The sequence below is a fragment of the Peromyscus eremicus genome, chromosome 20 (genome assembly GCF_949786415.1).
Source record: "Peromyscus eremicus chromosome 20, PerEre_H2_v1, whole genome shotgun sequence".
Lineage (NCBI taxonomy): Eukaryota > Metazoa > Chordata > Mammalia > Rodentia > Cricetidae > Peromyscus > Peromyscus eremicus.
The window spans coordinates 9,158,926-9,178,791 of record NC_081436.1 but is presented as its reverse complement, the minus strand read 5'-3'; the positions used below and the strand labels follow the sequence as shown (position 1 = coordinate 9,178,791).

Genomic DNA, 19,866 nt, shown 5'->3' with positions numbered 1-19,866 from the left:
TTCCCCTCCAAATTTGTACCTGCAAACATGTAACAGTTGTGGAGTGCCAGGCCCTTCTTCAACATAACGTACTTACGCTAACTGATGACACCGTCACATTAGCCCTTGAGTGGTACGTGTATGAATGTCCCCTTCCATGGATGCTGAGAGGGAAGCATGGGACCTGGAATCAGCAGCCAGGGCTCAAACTGGCGGAGTAAGTCCCCAGTAGCTGCAGTTTTTCACCAGCATGCAAATATGCGTCTCATTGGCAAACCTGGCATTTGTAAAATGCATGTTTTGCTCCTGTAAAACATTTTCTAACACTACTAAATTTCCACCAACCTTTTTAGTAACTACACATTTGCTATCCATTTGATTCATCCATGGATGAACTCTGAACTGACTTCTGATTTGTTCCACAATATACGGATGAACATGTTATTTAAAAAAAAAAAAAATTTATATTCCATGCAGCATGTTTCCTTCTTTTGGATTTTATTTCCTGGTGCTGATATCCTGTAAATGGGTAGACTAACATAGACATACAAAAACACCTCATTGTTGGTCTCTAATATCCCATAAGGCCTTTGAAATTTCATCACAATGTTATCAGAAATGAAATTATATTGGAAGGAGGTCTTCCTAATAAATATGCCACCCCTCTTTACCCGAATTTAAATGATATAGTGCTGTTAAGGTTAATTTATGGAGTGGGACAATTAAACCAACGAACATTAAGATTTCTAAACTGACAAAATGTTTTCTCTTTGTAGCATAAAACACAGAGACCATTCTGTGGTGACTTAGGAAACTGATAAGGTCTTTGTTTCCAAAAAAAGTCAATAGCATATCCAATGTGTAAGAGGTGGAATGTGAGTAGATCTGAGTCTAAAATCTGAGTTTTAGGTACTAGAAAACATAATGAAAAGTTAAGGGGTCAGGTAAAAAAAACTTGTATGAAAAAGTTTAATGAAAACATGACTCTTCCTCAAAGATGATGTCATACGCCAGTTGCGATAAGAACAAATGATAATCCCTGGCACGTTTTTGTGACCAGCCACTTCAAAGCGGAAAGGACGGCGCTTCACTTGTCCTGTCCCCTTGCTTTCTCTCTCTAAGCAGAGTAGAGGACGTTCTCTCTCTCTAGTCGCTCCTAAGTGTGATCCACAGCAGCCAGGGCCTGGAGTAGTGTTCTATCCCTGAAGCATGTGGAAATACTGTAGTCACGTAGCCTTAAACCAGGGGTTCTCAACCTTCCTGATGCTGTGACCCTTTAACACAGTTCCTCATGTGGTGACCCCCAACCACAAAATTATCTTTGTTGCTACTTCATAACTGTAATTCTGCTACTATTATGAATCACAATGTAAATATCTTTTGAGATGGACGGTTAACAAAGGGGTCACAACCCACAGGTTGAGAACCACTGCCTTAGACCTTCAATTCTTAAACTGTTGTAAGTGAACAAAGGACTTTAGTAGAAAAGTTTAAACTGAGACACCGACACTTTAATTCATCAAATTCCAACCTCTTAGGATACTGTAAAAATTGAAGAAGACAGTCATCACGAAGCTCAAGGCAGAGGCCCTAGAAACGGCAGGTACCCTTTCTTCAGAATGGCAAACACACTCCTACATCACGGGCACTGGTTTAAACATCGCCCTTCATCATTTCCCTCAGACAAACAGTAGCATAACACGAAGCATCAAGGTCAAAGGAGATGGACAGTGATGAGGTCACATCATCAGCGCGAGAACCTTCCACGTTAACGTCGGAGTCAGGGTGGACTAGTTGGTATGACACATTGTGGGGATGTTTCAAGATGTGCCTGTAGCATCCTGGTACATTCAGCTTCAGGGCAGGCACTCTAAACCTACAGGCCTGCAGTCCGTCCCTGCTGAGGACCCCACGGTACCACTGGCCCACTTTGTTCTCTGGGTACTGAGCGTTGTATCCAAGTACTGGCAGAACCACCTGGGGAGGGCAGGGAGAAACCACAACACATGGGTTAGCCCTCAGAAAGACACGCCATCATATTTTACCTCTATGACGATGGCCCAGATTTGTAAAAACAGTGTCAGGCTATAAATATGACGACAGTTGGCCGAAGACTTTTAGTACTTAGGATACTTTTAACACTATCTGGTAAAGAAAAGAGCTAACTAAAACCAAAGACTCGGGAGAGAGAAGGTCATCAGCTTTTATCAGGGTAACACTGGGCAAACCAAATTCAAAAATAAAGGTTCATTTAATTATTCAGTAAGGACTCCATCTCCTACAATCCTAAAGCAGAGTCTTCTGTGACACACAGAACTGTCTCTACTGCTGGCCCCTGCTATTTTGGGTGACAATCTGTAATTCCTTTTATTAAAAAACAACCAAGTAATCAACCAACAGCAAATATTTTTATTTTGTCAGCTGTATGCATATGAGTACACATGTGATCTGTAGAGGTTGTTTTTCCTTTGCTGACTACTAGACAGTATGTCTGAATACAAAAAGGTATTTAGAAAAACAGGCAGATCCTCAAATATATAAATGAATCTCAAAGAAACCAGACGCTTTAGGGTTTAAGCCAGCACACAGAAGTCTGAGGCAGAGGTAGGAGTTAGAATCTAGCCTGAGCTATAGCTAGGCTGAGGCAGGGGTAGGTGTTGGAATCCAGCCTGGGCTACAGCTAGGCTTCAGAAATTTGATTCACTTGTGACCCGTATTTTATCCAAGAAAACTGTATATGATCCTAAGTATATAACTCTATAAAATTGGTATAAAAGCCAAACACTTACAAATCATAAAAGATTTATGACAAGATGATTCTTTGTTATACATATAATTCATTTATTAAAGACCATTTAATTATTATTAAATTATTAAAGCAAACTTGCATACCAAGGAGATGATATGCTGTTTATTTTCATATAAAGCATTAAATATTGCCTGAATGTTTGAAACCGTAGGATGTAAAGCATTTTCAATGTTTTCCAGCATTGACAGATGTTTGGATTTTGTAATCCTTGGTGCTGAGTACCATTTCACATAAACACACAGCACAAAATGGTGGAAGTATATTCAGAGCCATTTTATGAAATGTTGGAGATTCTGTCCTAATCTCAAGTCAAAACTCATTTAACATTCTTTTTTATGACACCCAGGTCAGCAATCAAAACAGCAATTTTAAAAAGCAAGTATTCTAACAAAATACAGCCCAAGCATATATTAAGTTAATATGCACATGCTGATAAATGGTAGGAAAATATTGTCTTTGTTTTCCAAAGTAAGCCATTGTGTTTTTTAAGAATAAAAAACTTTGTATGTACAAAAAAACCTACAATTGCTAATATGTAATAGTCTGGAATCTGAGCTGAGGTGTTTCAGGCATCACCATCATCACCATCATCAATCACCATCATCACCATCATCAATCATTACCATCATCAATCACCATCATTCATCATCATCATCTGTAATGGGCAGGATGGTACACACAGGGCAAAGTGTGCATGTTGCTATACAGAACCAAGTCTGCAGTCTGCAGTGAAGCCACATGATGCAACACTTGTGAATGCTTCTAGAAATACCTTGGATTCACTATGTATTTGATTTTCAATTAATTTTCTGTCACTATGCACTCAGAAACCTTGTATTGCTACAAAATTTTACACAAACCCCACATTCAGTCATGGGATCACAACCCACAGTCTAATAAGCTGGAATATAGAAAGATACACACACACACACACACACACACACACACACACAATATATATATACATATATATATATATATATATATTCTATTTACGTAACATTTTTTTCAAACGTAAAACTGCTGTGGGATGTATGGCAAATGTGCTGCTAATTAATCAATAAAACACTGATTGGCCGTTGGCTAGGCAGGAAGTATAGGCGGGGCAAGGAGGAGAATAAAGCTGGGAAGTGGAAGGCTGAGTCAGAGAGACACTGCCAGCCACCACGATGACAAACAGAATGGGGAGATACCGGTAAGCCATAAGCCATATGGCAAGGTACAGATTTATGGAAATGGATTAATTTAAGCTGTAAGAACAGTTAGCAAGAAGCCTGCCACGGCCATACAGTTTGTAACCAATATAAGTCTCTGTGTTTACTTGGTCGGGTCTGAGGCTGTGGGACTGGCAGGTGATAGAGATTTGTCCTGACTGTGGGCCAGGCAGGAAAACTCTAGCTACATAAAACCACAGTGATAAAAATTAAATCAGTGGCTCCCATGAAATAGGATTAACGCAATCCTGGAAATAGGATTAATATGGGTGTCAAACACTGGGAAACATTAGAGGGAGACATGAACATAGGGAAATCTGAGAGAGACATGAAATTATTCTTACTTAATGTTGAAGTTTTCAGTGTCCACATGATTATATATATATTCATCAAAAGCAAGCATAAATTAAATTATTAGGGTATAGATTACAGCATAGTAAGTTTACTACAAGCATAAATGTATTAAAGAAGCATAAATTACTAGGATATAAATTATAACAATTTAAAAGTTCCGAAGAAGGGAGAGTGAGACTTGTCTTAGGGGACAATACTTACTGAAATCTAAGTTACGGTAACTTTTAACCAAACTTACCTGGTGTACTGCGTATGTGTTAGCTAACTCCTCTTCTTCAGTCACCAGATGAACCTAGTTTCATAAAATATGATAGAAAAGAGTGGTTTCCAAATGCTCAAATTACCTCAGTGTGTCCTAACTCTGATTCATACACTGAATAGTCATATGTTCAAACACAATCTTTTATAATAACTTGTCTCCAGAGGAGCCCACTACAAAAAAAACAGACCAGTTCTTTCTGCCTTACACCACTGAAGCTGGACAGCACCAACCGTGGCTGCCCAGAGGTGACACTCTCCTCAGGCCCGAGCGAATGAGGCAGAATTGAATGTCTGCTTCTGAAAAGCCGGCCCCTCCCTTCAACCGCCCTGTCCCCAGGAAACACAGCAATATTTTATTCCGCCATGGTGTTTGTGGTCTCTGTTTCAGAGGACAGGTAGCAGGCATCTGAAGCCAAAAGGGAAATCAGGAGGTGTGTGATAAGTTAAGTTTGAGAAACTTTGCTCCACAGCATCACAGAATACACCATTCTTGGCTGGAGAGACGATTAGCTGTTAGGAGCACAGCTCTTGTAGAAGACGGAACTGGAGATGCAGCTGTGCCTGAATAAATCATGAGTTTTCAGGCACTGGGCCAATAAACTCCTGGTGGATTTTTTTTAATTAGTTTGAGGGAGATTCCTATTACCTAAAACCAAATACCCTTAATTCATACATGTGCAGTCCATCATTGATCTGGGTGAAGACTTGTTAATGCAGAGCTTAGAGTCTACCTTTCCTCTACTTTTGAAGGGCTGGGCCATGATGTACCTCTACTAACTGATTCCTAGGTCTACCTCCAGGTTCCTCCTGAAGAGACCCACTTAGACTCCTGGGTCTTTTCAGATGCACTCCATAGATGATTCTGAATTTTTCCTTTCCCATCTGGGCCTCGGTTCTCATTCTTATAAAATGGGAGGAGTTCAAGGACGGGACCTCTGAAATCCTTTGCTCCCCCAAATCCAACAGTTATACAATGTATAACATGAAGCACCACTCAAGATCTTGTCCTTGGTTTTAACTAGGTTAAAATTGACTTAAGATAATGTGAGAGGAAAATTCTTTGTTCCTTTTGTTTTACACTATTATGTGAACTCTCACAAGACTCGTGGAATTCAGCTTCATTAATTAGTTCAAACCTATAGAGATGAAAAATGCCAGGTGGACAGGGAAGAAATAGAAAAAACAAGCTTTATAAAATAGTCATGACATAACTTCATTAAAATTAATGTCATGAAATCACATTACATAAAACCACATGTATAAGAAAGCAACATAGCATCCCATATCCTCATAACACTATGCAACTTTCCTTTTTTTTTTTTTCTTGTAAGCTGTACATGTCTTACACCTGTCTTTTCTCAGTGTTTTATACAAATAAAAGCCATTTTCTGTGAACACTTAGGGGACAGCAGAGAGGAAGCTGAAGGATGCTGGACAACAAGGAAGCAAGGAAAAGCACCTAGTTGGGGTGTGCAGACATGCCAGCTCTGGACAGTTTGACTCTTGTTTTCAATAGGACAGCTTAACATGTCCGGGTGTATCACACATACAGGTTTGTTTGTTTTTGAGACTGCGCTCTTTAAAGGACGCTTTACCACCTTGCATTCTACACCACTATTTCTCCACTTAGCAACATGTGTTGATTCTCAGCCGTCAGAAAAGTAAAGCTGGAGATGAGTAAATAGAAGTGTTTCAAAACCCAGGCTTCTTGCAATTACTGTCTGTGGGTGGGCAAGTCACCCCCTTGATGGATGAGTACTCACTTTACTGCTTGGGAAATGCTCGTCAGCATCTTCATCCAAGCAGATCAGGTCCCCCGCCACCACTTTGGTTCCATAGGCTGCCAGTCTGTATGATGCCGCATCGTTCCAAATCCTGCTGCTGTATGCATGGGCGTAGAATATGCGCATGGAGTGAGGGAAAGAGAGCCAGGCCTGGATACAGCCTTCCTCTGTCATGCCAAAGCGATGCAAGGACTCCAGCAGAGCGCGCTCTCGAACTCGGAACTCAGGCATCAGTGAAAGCGTGCCTTTGGCGTCCTCTGAAATGGAGAACAGATCAGCTGGTAGGCATCTCCACTGCAAAGTCACCTGGGGGACGCCTTTTGCAAGCAGTCTAAATGAGAGGCAATCATTTTGTGGAGACGCTGAACACTGCTGGTTAAACCCAATCATACTTAAATTATATAAAAGCTTGCGCTACTTTTCTAAACTTTTATTTCTTTGAAAAATAAGAAAGAGCAAGTGAACCTAACATTAGGAACGGCTGGCCAGAACCCTTCCCTTAGAACAGAATTAATCTAATTCAGAAGACTGCCCAACAAAAAGAACCCATCACCAGGGATTAAATAAGCTGGTAAACTGGAGGGGCCTAGGGGTTTCTGAAGAACTGTTGTAGGCATACAATAGAATGTATGGGTAAATCGTGGCAATCCGTATCCTAGCTAGTGGGTTTTAAAATGTATATTACTGGGCTCCAAAGATGTTTATTCATGGAGGGCCTTGTAACTGGTATTTAATAAAGGTACTGGATGCTTCTTAGGTGCACTAAAGCTTCGGAATCACTGACATGGGGATCATTTCCTCAGACTCTACAGGAGAAACAAATCACACACGGACTGCAAAGCCATAGCTGACCTGCCGCCACACTCAGGATGGCGTTTCTTTAGTGCGCCTGCGAACAATGCTATGCCTGCAGATCAAACTCAGGTTTCAAAGAGGAGGCGGGAAGACATGACAGCCCCCCGGAAACAATTCCTAAAGGACTTGCTACCACAGATGAACTTCACCCGAGCTCCGCTGGTTGCCGTGGACCTGCTACCATCAGCTGTAGTGTGGAGTGGAACTCCTCGTCCTATGGGACTTCAGTGAAGGAAAACCAAGGAAGTACTTCCCGCCTCTCCTTACCCCCAAAGCACAGTTAGGATGGACAAAAGTGCAAGCAAGCCGGACAGAATGAGTGCCCGTGTCAGTCAGTCACGTGATTCAAAGCGCAAACTATTACCCGTTTGTTTCTCCAATCTAACAGTCCCCAGCTCAGCTACTTCTGCTGTTTCTCAGTGTGTGCGTTTTAAGGACAGGCCCACGCAGGGTATCTTTATCTGTGTCTGTATTACTACGGATCAGTAAAGAAACTTACATACCAGTCTGAAGAAAGTAGCTCTTCGCTTTATTTACAGGATCATCCCCGTCTTCTGGTGTAAGAAATAACTTTATGGCCTTCACCTTGAAAAATTAACCAAGTGAACAAGTTTTAAAAAATGGCAAATCACTTTTTTAAAAAGATGCAAATTCTTGGGCATCCCAGAAGGGCAGAAAGTGTTGCTGCGATTTCTTCCTTAAGCTTTCAACACTTACTCAGTTTCACACGTAGAGATAATCCTTCCATACAAACTAAAAGTAACTACAAAACCATATACTGGAAAAGGCCCCTCCTCAGGCATTTCATTTCTATCAGTCTTTATTCAGCCGAGACATAAACAGAAGGGTAAAGAGACAACTTAAATGCTCAGACTTGGTCAACACATGGTTTAAAACAGTGAAGGAATCAGGAATACTAAGCCACTGGTTTCACTTATATTCTCAAGTTCTTTGAAATTTTGGTTCTTAAAAAATAAGTTAGGGCTGGCACAATGACTCAGTTATATAAAAGTGCTTGGCACCAAGCCTGATGACCTGAGTTCAGTCCCCAGGATCCACATGGCGGAAGGAGAGAACGGACTTTGGCCAGGTGTCCTCTGACTGCCACACTGGCAAAATATAATAAAGTGTCAACTTCAATATTTTACTTAACATTTTAATAGTTTATTTTAAACCATACACATATATGATGTTTCTTTTTTTATTTAAAAAAAGGTATCTACTTAATTCCTGTTATTTTATCACTGGGATTTACTGGAGTATGCAGCTCATAGTATGAAAGCAACTTAAAATAATTCGTTCATCCCAATTTCCATTCTATCTTCTTCTACTCTATTTATCCAAACAAATATTCATAAAAAGCTAAGACATCTGTGGTGGTTGATTTTCTGTCAACTTGACACATGCCAAGGTCATCTGGGAAGGAGTCTCGGCTAAGAAAATGTCCCCATCAGACTGGCCTGTGGGCAAGTTTGTAGAGCATTTTCTTGATTAATGATTGGTGTGGGAGGGCCCATCTCACTGTGGGCAAGTGGACCTCAATTATATTTTTTAAAAAAACAAGCCAAGGCCGGGCGGTGGTGGCGCACGCCTTTAATCCCAGCACTCGGGAGGCAGAGCCAGGCGGATCTCTGTGAGTTCGAGGCCAGCCTGGGCTACCAAGTGAGTTCCAGGAGAGGCGCAAAGCTACACAGAGAAACCCTGTCTCGAAAAACCAAAAAAAAAAAAAAAAAAAAAAACAAGCCAAGCAAGCCATGGGAGCAAGCCAGTAAGTAGCACTCCTCCACGGCCTCTGTTTCAGTTCCTGCTTCCAGGTTCCTGCCTTGAGTCCCTGCATCAGCTTCCTCTGATGATGGACTGTAGCCTGTACACCAAATCAACCCTTCCTTCCCCAGGTTGCTTTTGGTCATGGTGTATTATCACAGCTATAGGAAACAAACTAAGACAACATGCTGAGGACTGTGTGGGATGTGATGTGCAGAACACGATCGACTGGAGAAGACTGAGCAATTTGAACAAGATAATCACAACAAAACCTCATAAGATGATAGAAGTCCCAGATCACAAATTAGTGGACATTGAAGTTGAGGTACAAACTGTAAAGGTTAGGGAGGGAGTGCTTTAAGCAAAGAAGGAAGATGTGGTGTGCCAGCTACAGCAACTGGCCTCCAAGTTAGCTCTGATGATGTCCTCTCTTTGTACCTATGCCTGGCACAGTCCTCCCCTACATGTACTGGGTCTGGTGTCTATGAGCAGAACTCCACAAAGCTAAAAGGTGTGTCCCTTTGCCTGGTTTGTGGAGCCGCGGGTTACTGCACCAGTGGATCTTTCATTCAGTTATAGATTCAAGGAATCATTCATTGGTCAAGTCTATGTCATCTCAAATAAATGCTAAACACAAGGCCATTGTGTATAGTTTGCTTTCTTATAATGTGAATCCAGGAATACAGTAGCTGCCTCAGAGATCTCCAATGATATCAAACATGATGCATGACGTGTGCGTGAGAGTGTACGCGCATGCACACACATGCAGTTATATGCCACAGTTAGGTATGTGATGAGCTTGTGTAATAAGTACAAATGGCTAGAGTTAAGATCATATTTTTGATAATCCCAGCACTCGTGAGGCAGAGCCAGGCGGATCTCTATGAGTTCGAGGCCAGCCTGGTCTACAGAGCAAGATCCAGGACAGGCACTAAAACTACACAGAGAAACCCTGTCTCAAAAACAACAAGAACAAAAAGATTATATTTTTGAAAATTCATACCATTTCATTCTTCAGTAAAGCCAATCCAATTTGGTCTGTTTGAATCTTCCTTCCTTTCCCAAATCTCTGTGGTCCGTAGTAATTCACAAAACCTTTATTCTATAAATATAGCAAAATAATAGGTCAGAACTTCAGAAATACAGTACATCAAAGTACAATCAAACATTTCTCTTCATATTTAATTGAGAAATCCAGTAATCACCAATAATACAGAGGGGCCAAATGGTCTGAGAAATGCTAAACAGTTACACACCAGGAGGAGAATGGGGCAGACAGATGTAAATCAGTCTGTAAACCCCCCCCCCGGGGGGGGGGGCAGTGTGTGAAGGGGAGAGGAAGGGAGTGCTGAGAGCCAAGACCCACCTGGGCTGTGAGACCCTGTCTCAGAAAACCAAACTAACCAAAACTTTACCACAGAAGACCAAAGCTTTGAAACAGTTTTCTGTTCACAACAGTGAGGGGTCCCTGGTGCACATGACCTGAAGTGCTAAAGCCAAGAGCGATGAGATGCGCTGGCATACGCCGCCTATTAAACCTGCATTTCAGCCCCTCTCAAGTTCTTTGGTTTGGGATTCTTCTGATGCTGGAGGGGAGCGGAACAAGGTGCAGATTTCTTTTCCCATCCCACAAGCTCCGCTCCTTGATGTTATTCATTTATCTTTTCGTTCACCCCGATTTCTCTGTCATTTCTCAAGGAGGGATGGAGTTGCCTCTACATGCCATGCTTCAAAACTGTCATATTACTCAGAAGAAATATGTGATTATAATTGGTCTGTGTGAAACAGACAGACAGAGGACGCACATGCGTGGCCAAGAGGTCCAGGGGAAGTTCTTGAAAATTAAGAGTCCTCCACACAGTTTCAACCGATAATCACAACTGAGCACCACCAACTCAAGGCTTGTCAATAGAGGATGTGAAGGCAGTTTTTATCAGTACAGCACAAAATCAACTGCAGATAAGGTGAGTACTCCCTATATCGAGTCTCAGCTTTTTAAAAGTTATTTCAAATTGGTAATAAGTGCTGGGAAGCTTAGGGCAACTGGAATAATTATCCCTCCGAATTATTAAATATAACCAAAAGTTTATAACCAGAGCTATAACTCTCTAAAGAAAACTTCAAGGAATCCTTATTGCCAAGCTGCTCAACTTCATTTCTCAAAAACAGACTTTTAAAGTCTATTGGCTGGCAAAATGGTATGGCAGGCAAGGAACTCCCCATGCAGGCCTGACGACCTGATTTGGGTCCCTGGAAGCCATAGAAGGGGAAACTGCCTCCTAAAAGCTGCCCTTTGTGCACACGCGCACACACACACACACACACACACACACACACACACACACTACTAAATAAATAAAAAAATTTAAAAGAGAATGCTGTCTAAAGCTAAGATCATTTCTAATGGGAACTTCTCAACAGGCAGTGTATTTTCATAAATACCAAAGCAGACGTGGTCATAAATTCATTCACAGAAATCCCTTCCATTTTTTAAGATATTATTTTAGTAAGTTTTCAGAAGGAAAAAAAAAGTAGAATTTTTAGGTAGGTCAGTCATAAAAAACAGATCGCAACACAGAGTACACTCTGAGAAGTATTACACACAGGTCAAAGTGCTGAATTTAAAGATCTTTCGTGCTCTCTTGTCTATGTATTGTCACCTGTGACTACTTCGACACAAGGGCAGCTAACTGACCACAATAGGAACCATAGGCCCAGAAAGCCAAGGACAGTTATTATGGAGCCCTATGGAGAAAAAACACTGAAAGTTAGAGTTATGTGTGCACCTTTAAATACCTAACAGGTGTGACTTAAAACTTAGCAAAGGCTGTCTGCTGGCTGAGCAGGTTACGGATATATGTCCTACTCAGTCTGTACAATCATACCTAACGACAATTAAGGAAACAGAGGCCATGAATTTGAGAGAGAGCAAGTAGGGCCTGGTAAAAACCAGAAGGGTTGGAAGGAGGAAAGGGAAGGGGGAAAACAATGTGATTATGTTTTCATTTCAAAGAATAAAAAAAAAAAAAATAAGTAAAAAAATAAAAAGTTTATGATTTATAATTCATACATATTAAAGAAAACCCAACATTAGGTTAGAATGGAAAAGGACCTGTACAAGTCTAAAAAGTGAGGTAGCTATTTACCCAAGATTTCTGGAGAAAATTACTGAACAAAGCGGCCACGCCACAGCGCGAACCCGTCTAAACTACCACGCGCTCCTGAGGAAGACGCTGGAGAAAGCCTGTTTCAGAGAGCCTCTTCTGGGGATCAGCACACACGGTTGGAGCAGGCTTTCTCTTGGACCACGACCCAGCCCCCAATCAAGACATGGAGACTTATTATTAGGAATGCTCGACCTTAGTTTAGGCTTGTCCCACTAGCTCATATAACTTAATCTAACCTGCTTCTCTTCATCTACGTTTTGCCTCAGGGTTTTTACCTTTCTTCCATTCTGTATGTCCTACTTTTCCTGCTTCCTCTGTGTCTGACTGGCTGGAGGCTGCCTGGCCGGCTGACCCCAAACATCTCCCTCTCTTTCTTCCTTGTTCTCTCTCTCTCTCCTCTTCTCTTCTCCCGAGCCTAGATTCCTCCTCCAACTTATTCTCTCTGCCCACCAGCCCCGCCTGTCCCTCTTCTGCCTAGCTGTTGGCCATTCAGTTTTTTATTAAACTACTCAGGTGCCTTAGGCAGGCAAGGTGAAACAAATACAACACATCTTTACATAGTTAAACAAATGCAGGACAAACAAATGTGACACACATTTACATAGTTAAAGGACTATTCTGTAACATAAACAAATGTTAACACATCTTGACATAGTTAAAGCAATAGTCCATGACACACTCTTTTGTTTTTGTTTTAATATGAAAGATATCAAGAAAAAAATAAGCCAACACTGTTATCATTTTAGAAATTAATTATATATACACACATGTTACAAAAAATAATCATTTTTTAAATCTAAGAGGATTATAGAAATTTTCCTGTAATTCAACTTCAAAATTGTGTTTTCTTACCTTGACATTTTCTATTGCCTCCACAATCCTCTCAGTCAGGCTTGCAGAATCATTTATTTGATTGTTTAGATTTCTGATGACAATTTCAAAGTGATTTCCTTTGAGCTGACCAAGTCTGAGAGGATCACCTACAGACCGAATATTAAATACATTCATTCTCTTCTTTTTAATTTCTTTTTCAATATTTTTCAACCTATAAGTGACAAGTCATATAATCAGTTAAATCTAAATCTAAAAATAAAAGTATATATTTAACACAAGCTTTAAAACGATAGTTGCCAGGCAACGCCTATCAAAATGTAAGTACCATGGGAGGCTGGAGAGATGGCTCAGCTGTTAAGAATAATGGCTGCTCTGTCAGAGGACATAGTTTGATTCCCAGCACCCACATGGCAGCTCACAACCACCTGTAACTCCAGTTCCAGGGGTTCCAACACCCTCTTCTGGCCTCCACAGGCACCAAGTGACATACAGACATGTATGCAGGCAAAACACCCATACGCATTAATATGTAAAATGTTTCAGTGAAACTGTAAATTAATGTTAGTAAATATACACTACATATTCACCATTATAGGACTAGACTAAGAGGGTTACTCATAGGACTAGACTAAGAGGGTTACTCATAGGACTAGACTAAGAGGGTTACTTATAGGACTAGACTAAGAGGGTTACTTATAGGACTAGACTAAGAGGGTTACTCTGGCGACATGAGCAGGTGTCTCTTCAGCTCGAGTGGCAGAGCCTCCTAATGGCCCTGGTCCTCCAGTCCTAACCTGTCCCTTTCCTCCTCAGGGTCTATCCCAACATTACTGAAAAACAGAACCCACCAGCATCATCAGAGAGGCTGCCCTGAACACTTCCTTACTCAATCGATCAGTTCTCTGCCAACTTTTAAAAATCACACTCCAGGATCATGTAAAATATATATAATTTGTTTATATCTATTTTTTTTAGCTCTTATAAGAATTGCCTATTTTACTTGGTAGACTGCTTGTTATCCCTCTGATTTCTAGTTCCACTAGGTCCTATTACTTAAGGGTACTTGAAATCTCACATCCATGGATCAAATCAAGGTTCTCTCTCTTCTCTTCCTAGGAACAAATAACATGTATTGCCTTTGGTTGTTAAAAATTAGCCTTTGTTTTAACAGTGTGATATCTGAATTCCTATAATTCAGACCACAAAAACAGGCCTTAAAAGAATCCCCTTGCAAACAATGCATGCTTAAATAGTTTGTAACTAAGTACTAAAATGTGAATAGCATATCCAATTAGGAGGACTTCTGATGCATGACTCAGCTTGCATAAGGTTAAGGAAAGCATCCAGAATTTGCAGACTGAAGTACCGGAACATTAACCACAGTATCGTCTATAGTAAAAGAAAGTGGACAAAATCCATTTTTAAAAACAGGGACCTATTAAATCATTTATGAAAATAATTTTGAAACTCGGCAAAAACTCTATTATTTTATTATAAATATCTAAGTTACACAGGTAGTATGATTTTCATTTCTGTGATGTGTGCACTCTGAAAAACACCTTGAAAACAATATTTATTGTAGTTATTTTTGAGCAGTGCAGGCATTCGTGAGCTGTTCCTTTTTTTTCTATTTTCTAAACATGAATACGTTATTTCTTTTAAAATGGCAAAATCACTGCTAAAACTTCATTGCACTAAGAGGTAAAATTTGAGTGCTATGCATTCTATTTAATAAGAATGTATTTTAAACGTAAGGGCTTATGATAAAAGCATTACAATAATTAAGAAGAAAGATTTATAAATGTTATATGTCTCCAGTTACACTTTTCTGAATGCAAGTGCATATTTGAACAAAGTATCAGATGTTTATAAGCAATTCGGACAATTTGAAATCTAATACTTGTCAGTTTCCATCCCAAAATATCCTATTTTCTGTAAGTTTTTTTTTTTCTTTGATTTATGTGTGTGTTTGTGTGAATGTATGCCTTGTGCAAGGAGGCCAGGAGAGGCCCAAAGAGGACAGGGATCCCTTGGGGCAGACTGCAGGCAGTAGTGAGCTTCCCATCATGGGCGCTGGGAACCGAACCTGGGTCATCTGGAAGAACAGGAAGTGTTTTAACCCGAGCCATCTCACCAGCCCCAAACTTCATATATATTCAAGGCACATTTACACATATGTGGAAGACAATTATTTTACTAATGTACAATGTGTGTGTGGTATGTAATCAGTTAGTTAATACTGATAGTAAGGATAAACTGGTTCCGATATTATTTTGAGTTTTAACCCTATATGTACTAGAAAGCAATAGCGTATTACCTCTCTGGAGTCACTTTTTTAACAACCATCGATTGATAGGTGATTGCTTTCTTGTCTTTGAGGCCCGCGTAACTAAAATCTGAAGGAATAACACCAAGTTTGACGGCTAAAAAACCAATTGCTTCAAACATCTCCAGGTTTTCCTTTTGTAGGGTAAAAGCTGAAACAAAATAATCCTAGATTAAAAAAAAAAAAAAAAGAAGGCGTCATCCATAACTACATTCTTCACAAACTAACAGGTTAGGATAAGAAATCTAAAGTAAAGTGTGCTTTAATGAAACCCTAAAGCCAGCATCACAACAGATCTCGGCTGCGTTTAAAAGCATTCCTTGGCTTGTCAGAGGTGCGCATTACTGACCCGAGCTAGTGGGAGCTCACGGACTCTGGACTGACAGCTGGGGAGCCTGCACGGGACTGAACTAGGCCCTCTGAATGTGGGTGACAGTTGTGTGTGGCTTGATCTGTTTGTGGAGCCCCTGGCAGTGGGAACAGGACTTATCCCGGGTACATGAACTGGCTCTTTGGAGCACATATCCTACAGTGGGATGGATAACCTTGCTCAGCCTTGATGCAGGGAGGAGGGGACTGGACCTGCCCCAACTTGGTATGCCAGCCCATGTTGACTCCCCAAGGGAGGCCTTACCCTCTATGAGGAGTGGATGGGGAGTAGTGGGGAGGGAGGCTGGAAGGGGAGAGGGAGAGGAGGAATGGGAGCTGAGAGGGAGGGGGAATTATGGTTGGTGTGTAAAAGAAAACAAAAACCATTTTTACAGCACTGCTGAGTGATTACAGTGCTGGTTAAAGCCTGAGCATCCACGGGAAGCCTGATGAACCACGTGTGCAGGCCCCCCACCTTACACGACAGAGCATTCCTTCCCCTTCCCAAGGATGACAATATATCCACCTTATTTCCAAACACTTAACCGTAGGTGAGACTATTCTGAAAACAGAAAAACTAATACTCGCAAAACCAATCAAATACAAAACAATTGCTTCAACTTTATACATTTGTGACTCTTAGCTGTAAATGTCTTTATTATCCATACTTAATTTTCACATTTAGCATAATTTGCAAGCTTTCGTCTTTCTCCAAATAAACAGTCCATCTATTCTTTACAACAGCTCTATGATCAGGCCTATTTATTCAAATTACTTATCTTTCACCAATTTTACACAAGTAAACGATGATTTACAAAATTACCTGTATATACAGCTTTTCTTCCCTCACACTCAAGACGAGCTCTCTTTCCGTGTGTCCGAGCCTTTTCCCGGAACCTCACGGTTATGGCTGTGCTTGGATTCCCAGCACGGGGGTTCTGCTCGGGGAAAGATTTGGTTTCCACAAGGGTTCCAAACTTCTTGTTGAGGAAATGGTGCACGGCCTTCCTGTGACCTTTGTTTGTATCCGGTTTAAAGGTAAACTTGGAATCTTCTTTCTTTGCATCCAAATATTTGAAAAAACCGAGCGCTTCTTCTTCGGACACCAAATGGCAGAGCTCTTTATACTCGGGGTTTGGTTTTACAAAGACTTCACTGTTTTTCCCTACGGTTATTAAAAAAGGAAACGTCTGCCTGACGGCACTGTGTAAAATAGTCCTTTGGCTTTTGTCAGGGATCCTACCTAGTGAGAATTCCCGAGAGGGTTCAGTTAACTCGGTTTTTGAATCCCACATCCCTTTGATGTCACGGGCAAACTGCTCCAGCAATGTATGAGTTTTTTTACTTAAAAGTGAACTTAGTAAGTCAACATTCTCTTTCTCACATTTAGAAGTCACACCATTGACACCGTCTTCTTTATCTGAGCCAGACAGATGACTCTGGTCACCATCGGAGTGCCCAGGCAGGTTAGTAGCGTCTTCGTTACCTTCATGGTCTGAGGATACATCTTGAATATTTAGCTTTGGCTTTTTGACAGAATGACTTGGCTCAGATTGTGTTTCACTAGTTTCATAAATGGATTCATCAATGGCCTTACTGACTAATTGCCCCTGTTCGTCGATCTCAGTAACGATGAAGTCACTTGGGGAGGTTTTTATAGTGCCCTGAAATCCAACATGGTCATTAACGAAACATAGGGACCTAAACCCTATTCCACCATCCGTGTCCTCTTCTTCCATTCTTAACAGTGTCTATAAAACAGACAAAACAGTCAGCTACCAGAAACATTTACAGAGAAGAATGAAATAGGTTTGCAAGACCCCACTTAGTTGTCTTCCTCTTAATTCTATGTCCCCTAAAAAACATTAATAACTTATTTTATGGATATATGTGTTTATCCTACTTTCATAGAGCAAGAAGGGTTACCAGTCCAACTATCTGTGGCATAAGTAGTGACTTGTATCTTGATTCCCCAGTCAATCTATGCTTCCATTATCCAGAATTAAAATGGGTCGATGCTGAGCTGGAGAAATGGCTCAGCAGTCAATCACACTTGTTCTTGCAGAGGACTCCAGTTCAGTTCCCAGCACCCACAAGGCAGCTCACAACCATCTGTAACTCCAGTTCCAGGGGACTTGTTGCCCTTTTCTGACCTCTGCGCCACACCAGGCACACCTATGGTGAACATGCATACCTATATACAAAACACATATAACAAAATAAACCTATTAAAAATGTTTTAAAAAAAAAAAAAACAAATGGGTCAATTTCAAGTTCATCTGAAAAGTGGTGGCTTTAAGCCCATACAGAAGAGAGAAGGAGTTTTTACAATGATTGTCACCCCAGGAGCCTCAAGATCCCCTGGAGCTAATTCCAGAGCCACTGTGGTGGTGTTTTTATACACTGGAGGTTAGATCATGAGGAAGAATAAGACAGAAAGGTCTACTGTAAATAGACAAGAGAAGTTCTCCATAAACTTAGAGGTAGGTGTATTTAAGTCGGTCCTTGTCCTTCAGCTTTCTCTAAATTCCCTGTAGGAAAGATATAACATTCTCAAGCTGATGAGAGGAAGTTTCTACCCAATCACTGGTGTCAGAGAAAAGAAACCCGGATAGAGTGTTCTCGGAGAGGTGACACCAGAGCAATTCTACAAAGAACCCCACAGTCACCATACCGCCACCATCTCACATGGAGCTGTGGGAAAGCAGCTTCACCACTCGGCTCTTGTGCCATACTTTACAAGTTCTTTGTCATCATGATCTAAACCTCCGCCCTTCTCGGTCCTTTCCACTGGGCCATGTACAAATCACATCCAATTCTCTGTATCAAATTTTCACATTTATTTTCCTTCACTTTTAAAGTCCCTGCAATCCCCTGCATCCCCATCCCCCCCCCACACACACACACACACACAATTGAGTCCTACGGATTTCCCTTCCTCCGTCATCTTCTTGAGAGAGAGGGGGACATTCTTTTCTTTCAACCCATGTGTCTTAGAATCTGGAGATTAGAAACACTACCTGTTTGTTGCCACTGATCTTTCCAAAGCGGTTCTTTTCCCTTGTACCTCAGTTCCTCTGCAGATCTTGTCCCAGGTTCTACTATCTTTCCACATCCTCTCTGATAACTCTTCCTTCACTGAGACTTCTGGCTTCCATCCTCTTGAGCAGAACCTCTTGTCAGTCACCCATGTGGACCATGTTTCTAGCTCCATCCCACATTCCCTCAATCTTCTCCTCAGCCTCTGGCCCCACTCCATTTCGGCCACCTACTCCTATGATCATTCTTACTTTCTCATCACCAAAAACTTTACCACCTTTAGAAATCTGATTTCCTATTTTACCATTCTTCCACAGTGCTAATTCCCAAATTCTCAGGCATGGTGGCAGCCTTTCTATTTCTGTCTAGCCAATTATTATCTACTATGTGTGACACCCAAAATACTGTATTAAAAGGTGAACATCCAAAATACTGTATTAAAAGGTCGAAAAACCAAAATAAATAAAAGGTAAACACCCAAAATACTGTATTAAAGGTAAACTGTACAAGTGTTTAAAACCCTATTGTTACATTTACAACAAAGTCTAAACTATTTACCCTAAGATTCTGTACCCTGTCTATTTTGCAGTGTGATGTGCCTTTATCCCATTACCCTCTAAACTATGGTTACACTGGCTCTCTTCACTACCTTTGAGGTAACTTCCTGGTCAGTCTTTTAGGATTCACATTCTTAGAGGTTTTCACTGACCAATAATCTCATCTATGGGAACCTGCAAGCCATTTTCTTTCAAAAAAAATTAATTTTCTGTATAGCAAATGTTTTTATTATTTTCTGTCCATCTTCTTCAACTTAGTGTCAATTCCACATGAGCAGGAATTCTACCTTATTCAAAACTGATTAGCCCACATTTAGAACACCACCAAGCACATTGTAGGTGACCGTAGCAGGTCTTCAATCAATATTGGTTGTTGGACAAAAACAACTAGAACACAGTCAAAGCTCGTGATGAGGAGGAAGGAAGGGTTTTAACTTTTGTTTGTGATCATTGGGAATGGTATAATAAATTGCTATTTAAGTCTTTGAAAATAGTTCAAGAGACAGAAATGGGGCAGAAATACCACAAGCAAGTACCAACGAAACGGGCAATAT

The 19,866-nt window shown here is 40.8% G+C and overlaps 1 protein-coding gene across 1 annotated transcript; it reads right to left on the bottom strand.

The window, feature by feature from the left end:
• Positions 1-1,464: 1,464 nt before the first annotated feature.
• Pus7l (pseudouridine synthase 7 like) lies at positions 1,465-17,931 on the bottom strand. Its single transcript, XM_059247840.1, has 8 exons — positions 16,540-17,931; positions 15,339-15,498; positions 13,040-13,232; positions 10,024-10,122; positions 7,760-7,841; positions 6,381-6,658; positions 4,595-4,648; positions 1,465-1,956 (listed from the first exon to the last, which is right to left on the bottom strand). The coding sequence occupies exons 1-8, from the start codon at positions 17,453-17,455 to the stop codon at positions 1,633-1,635; spliced, it is 2,106 nt and encodes a 701-aa protein (XP_059103823.1). The 5' UTR covers positions 17,456-17,931; the 3' UTR covers positions 1,465-1,632.
• Positions 17,932-19,866: the final 1,935 nt, after the last annotated feature.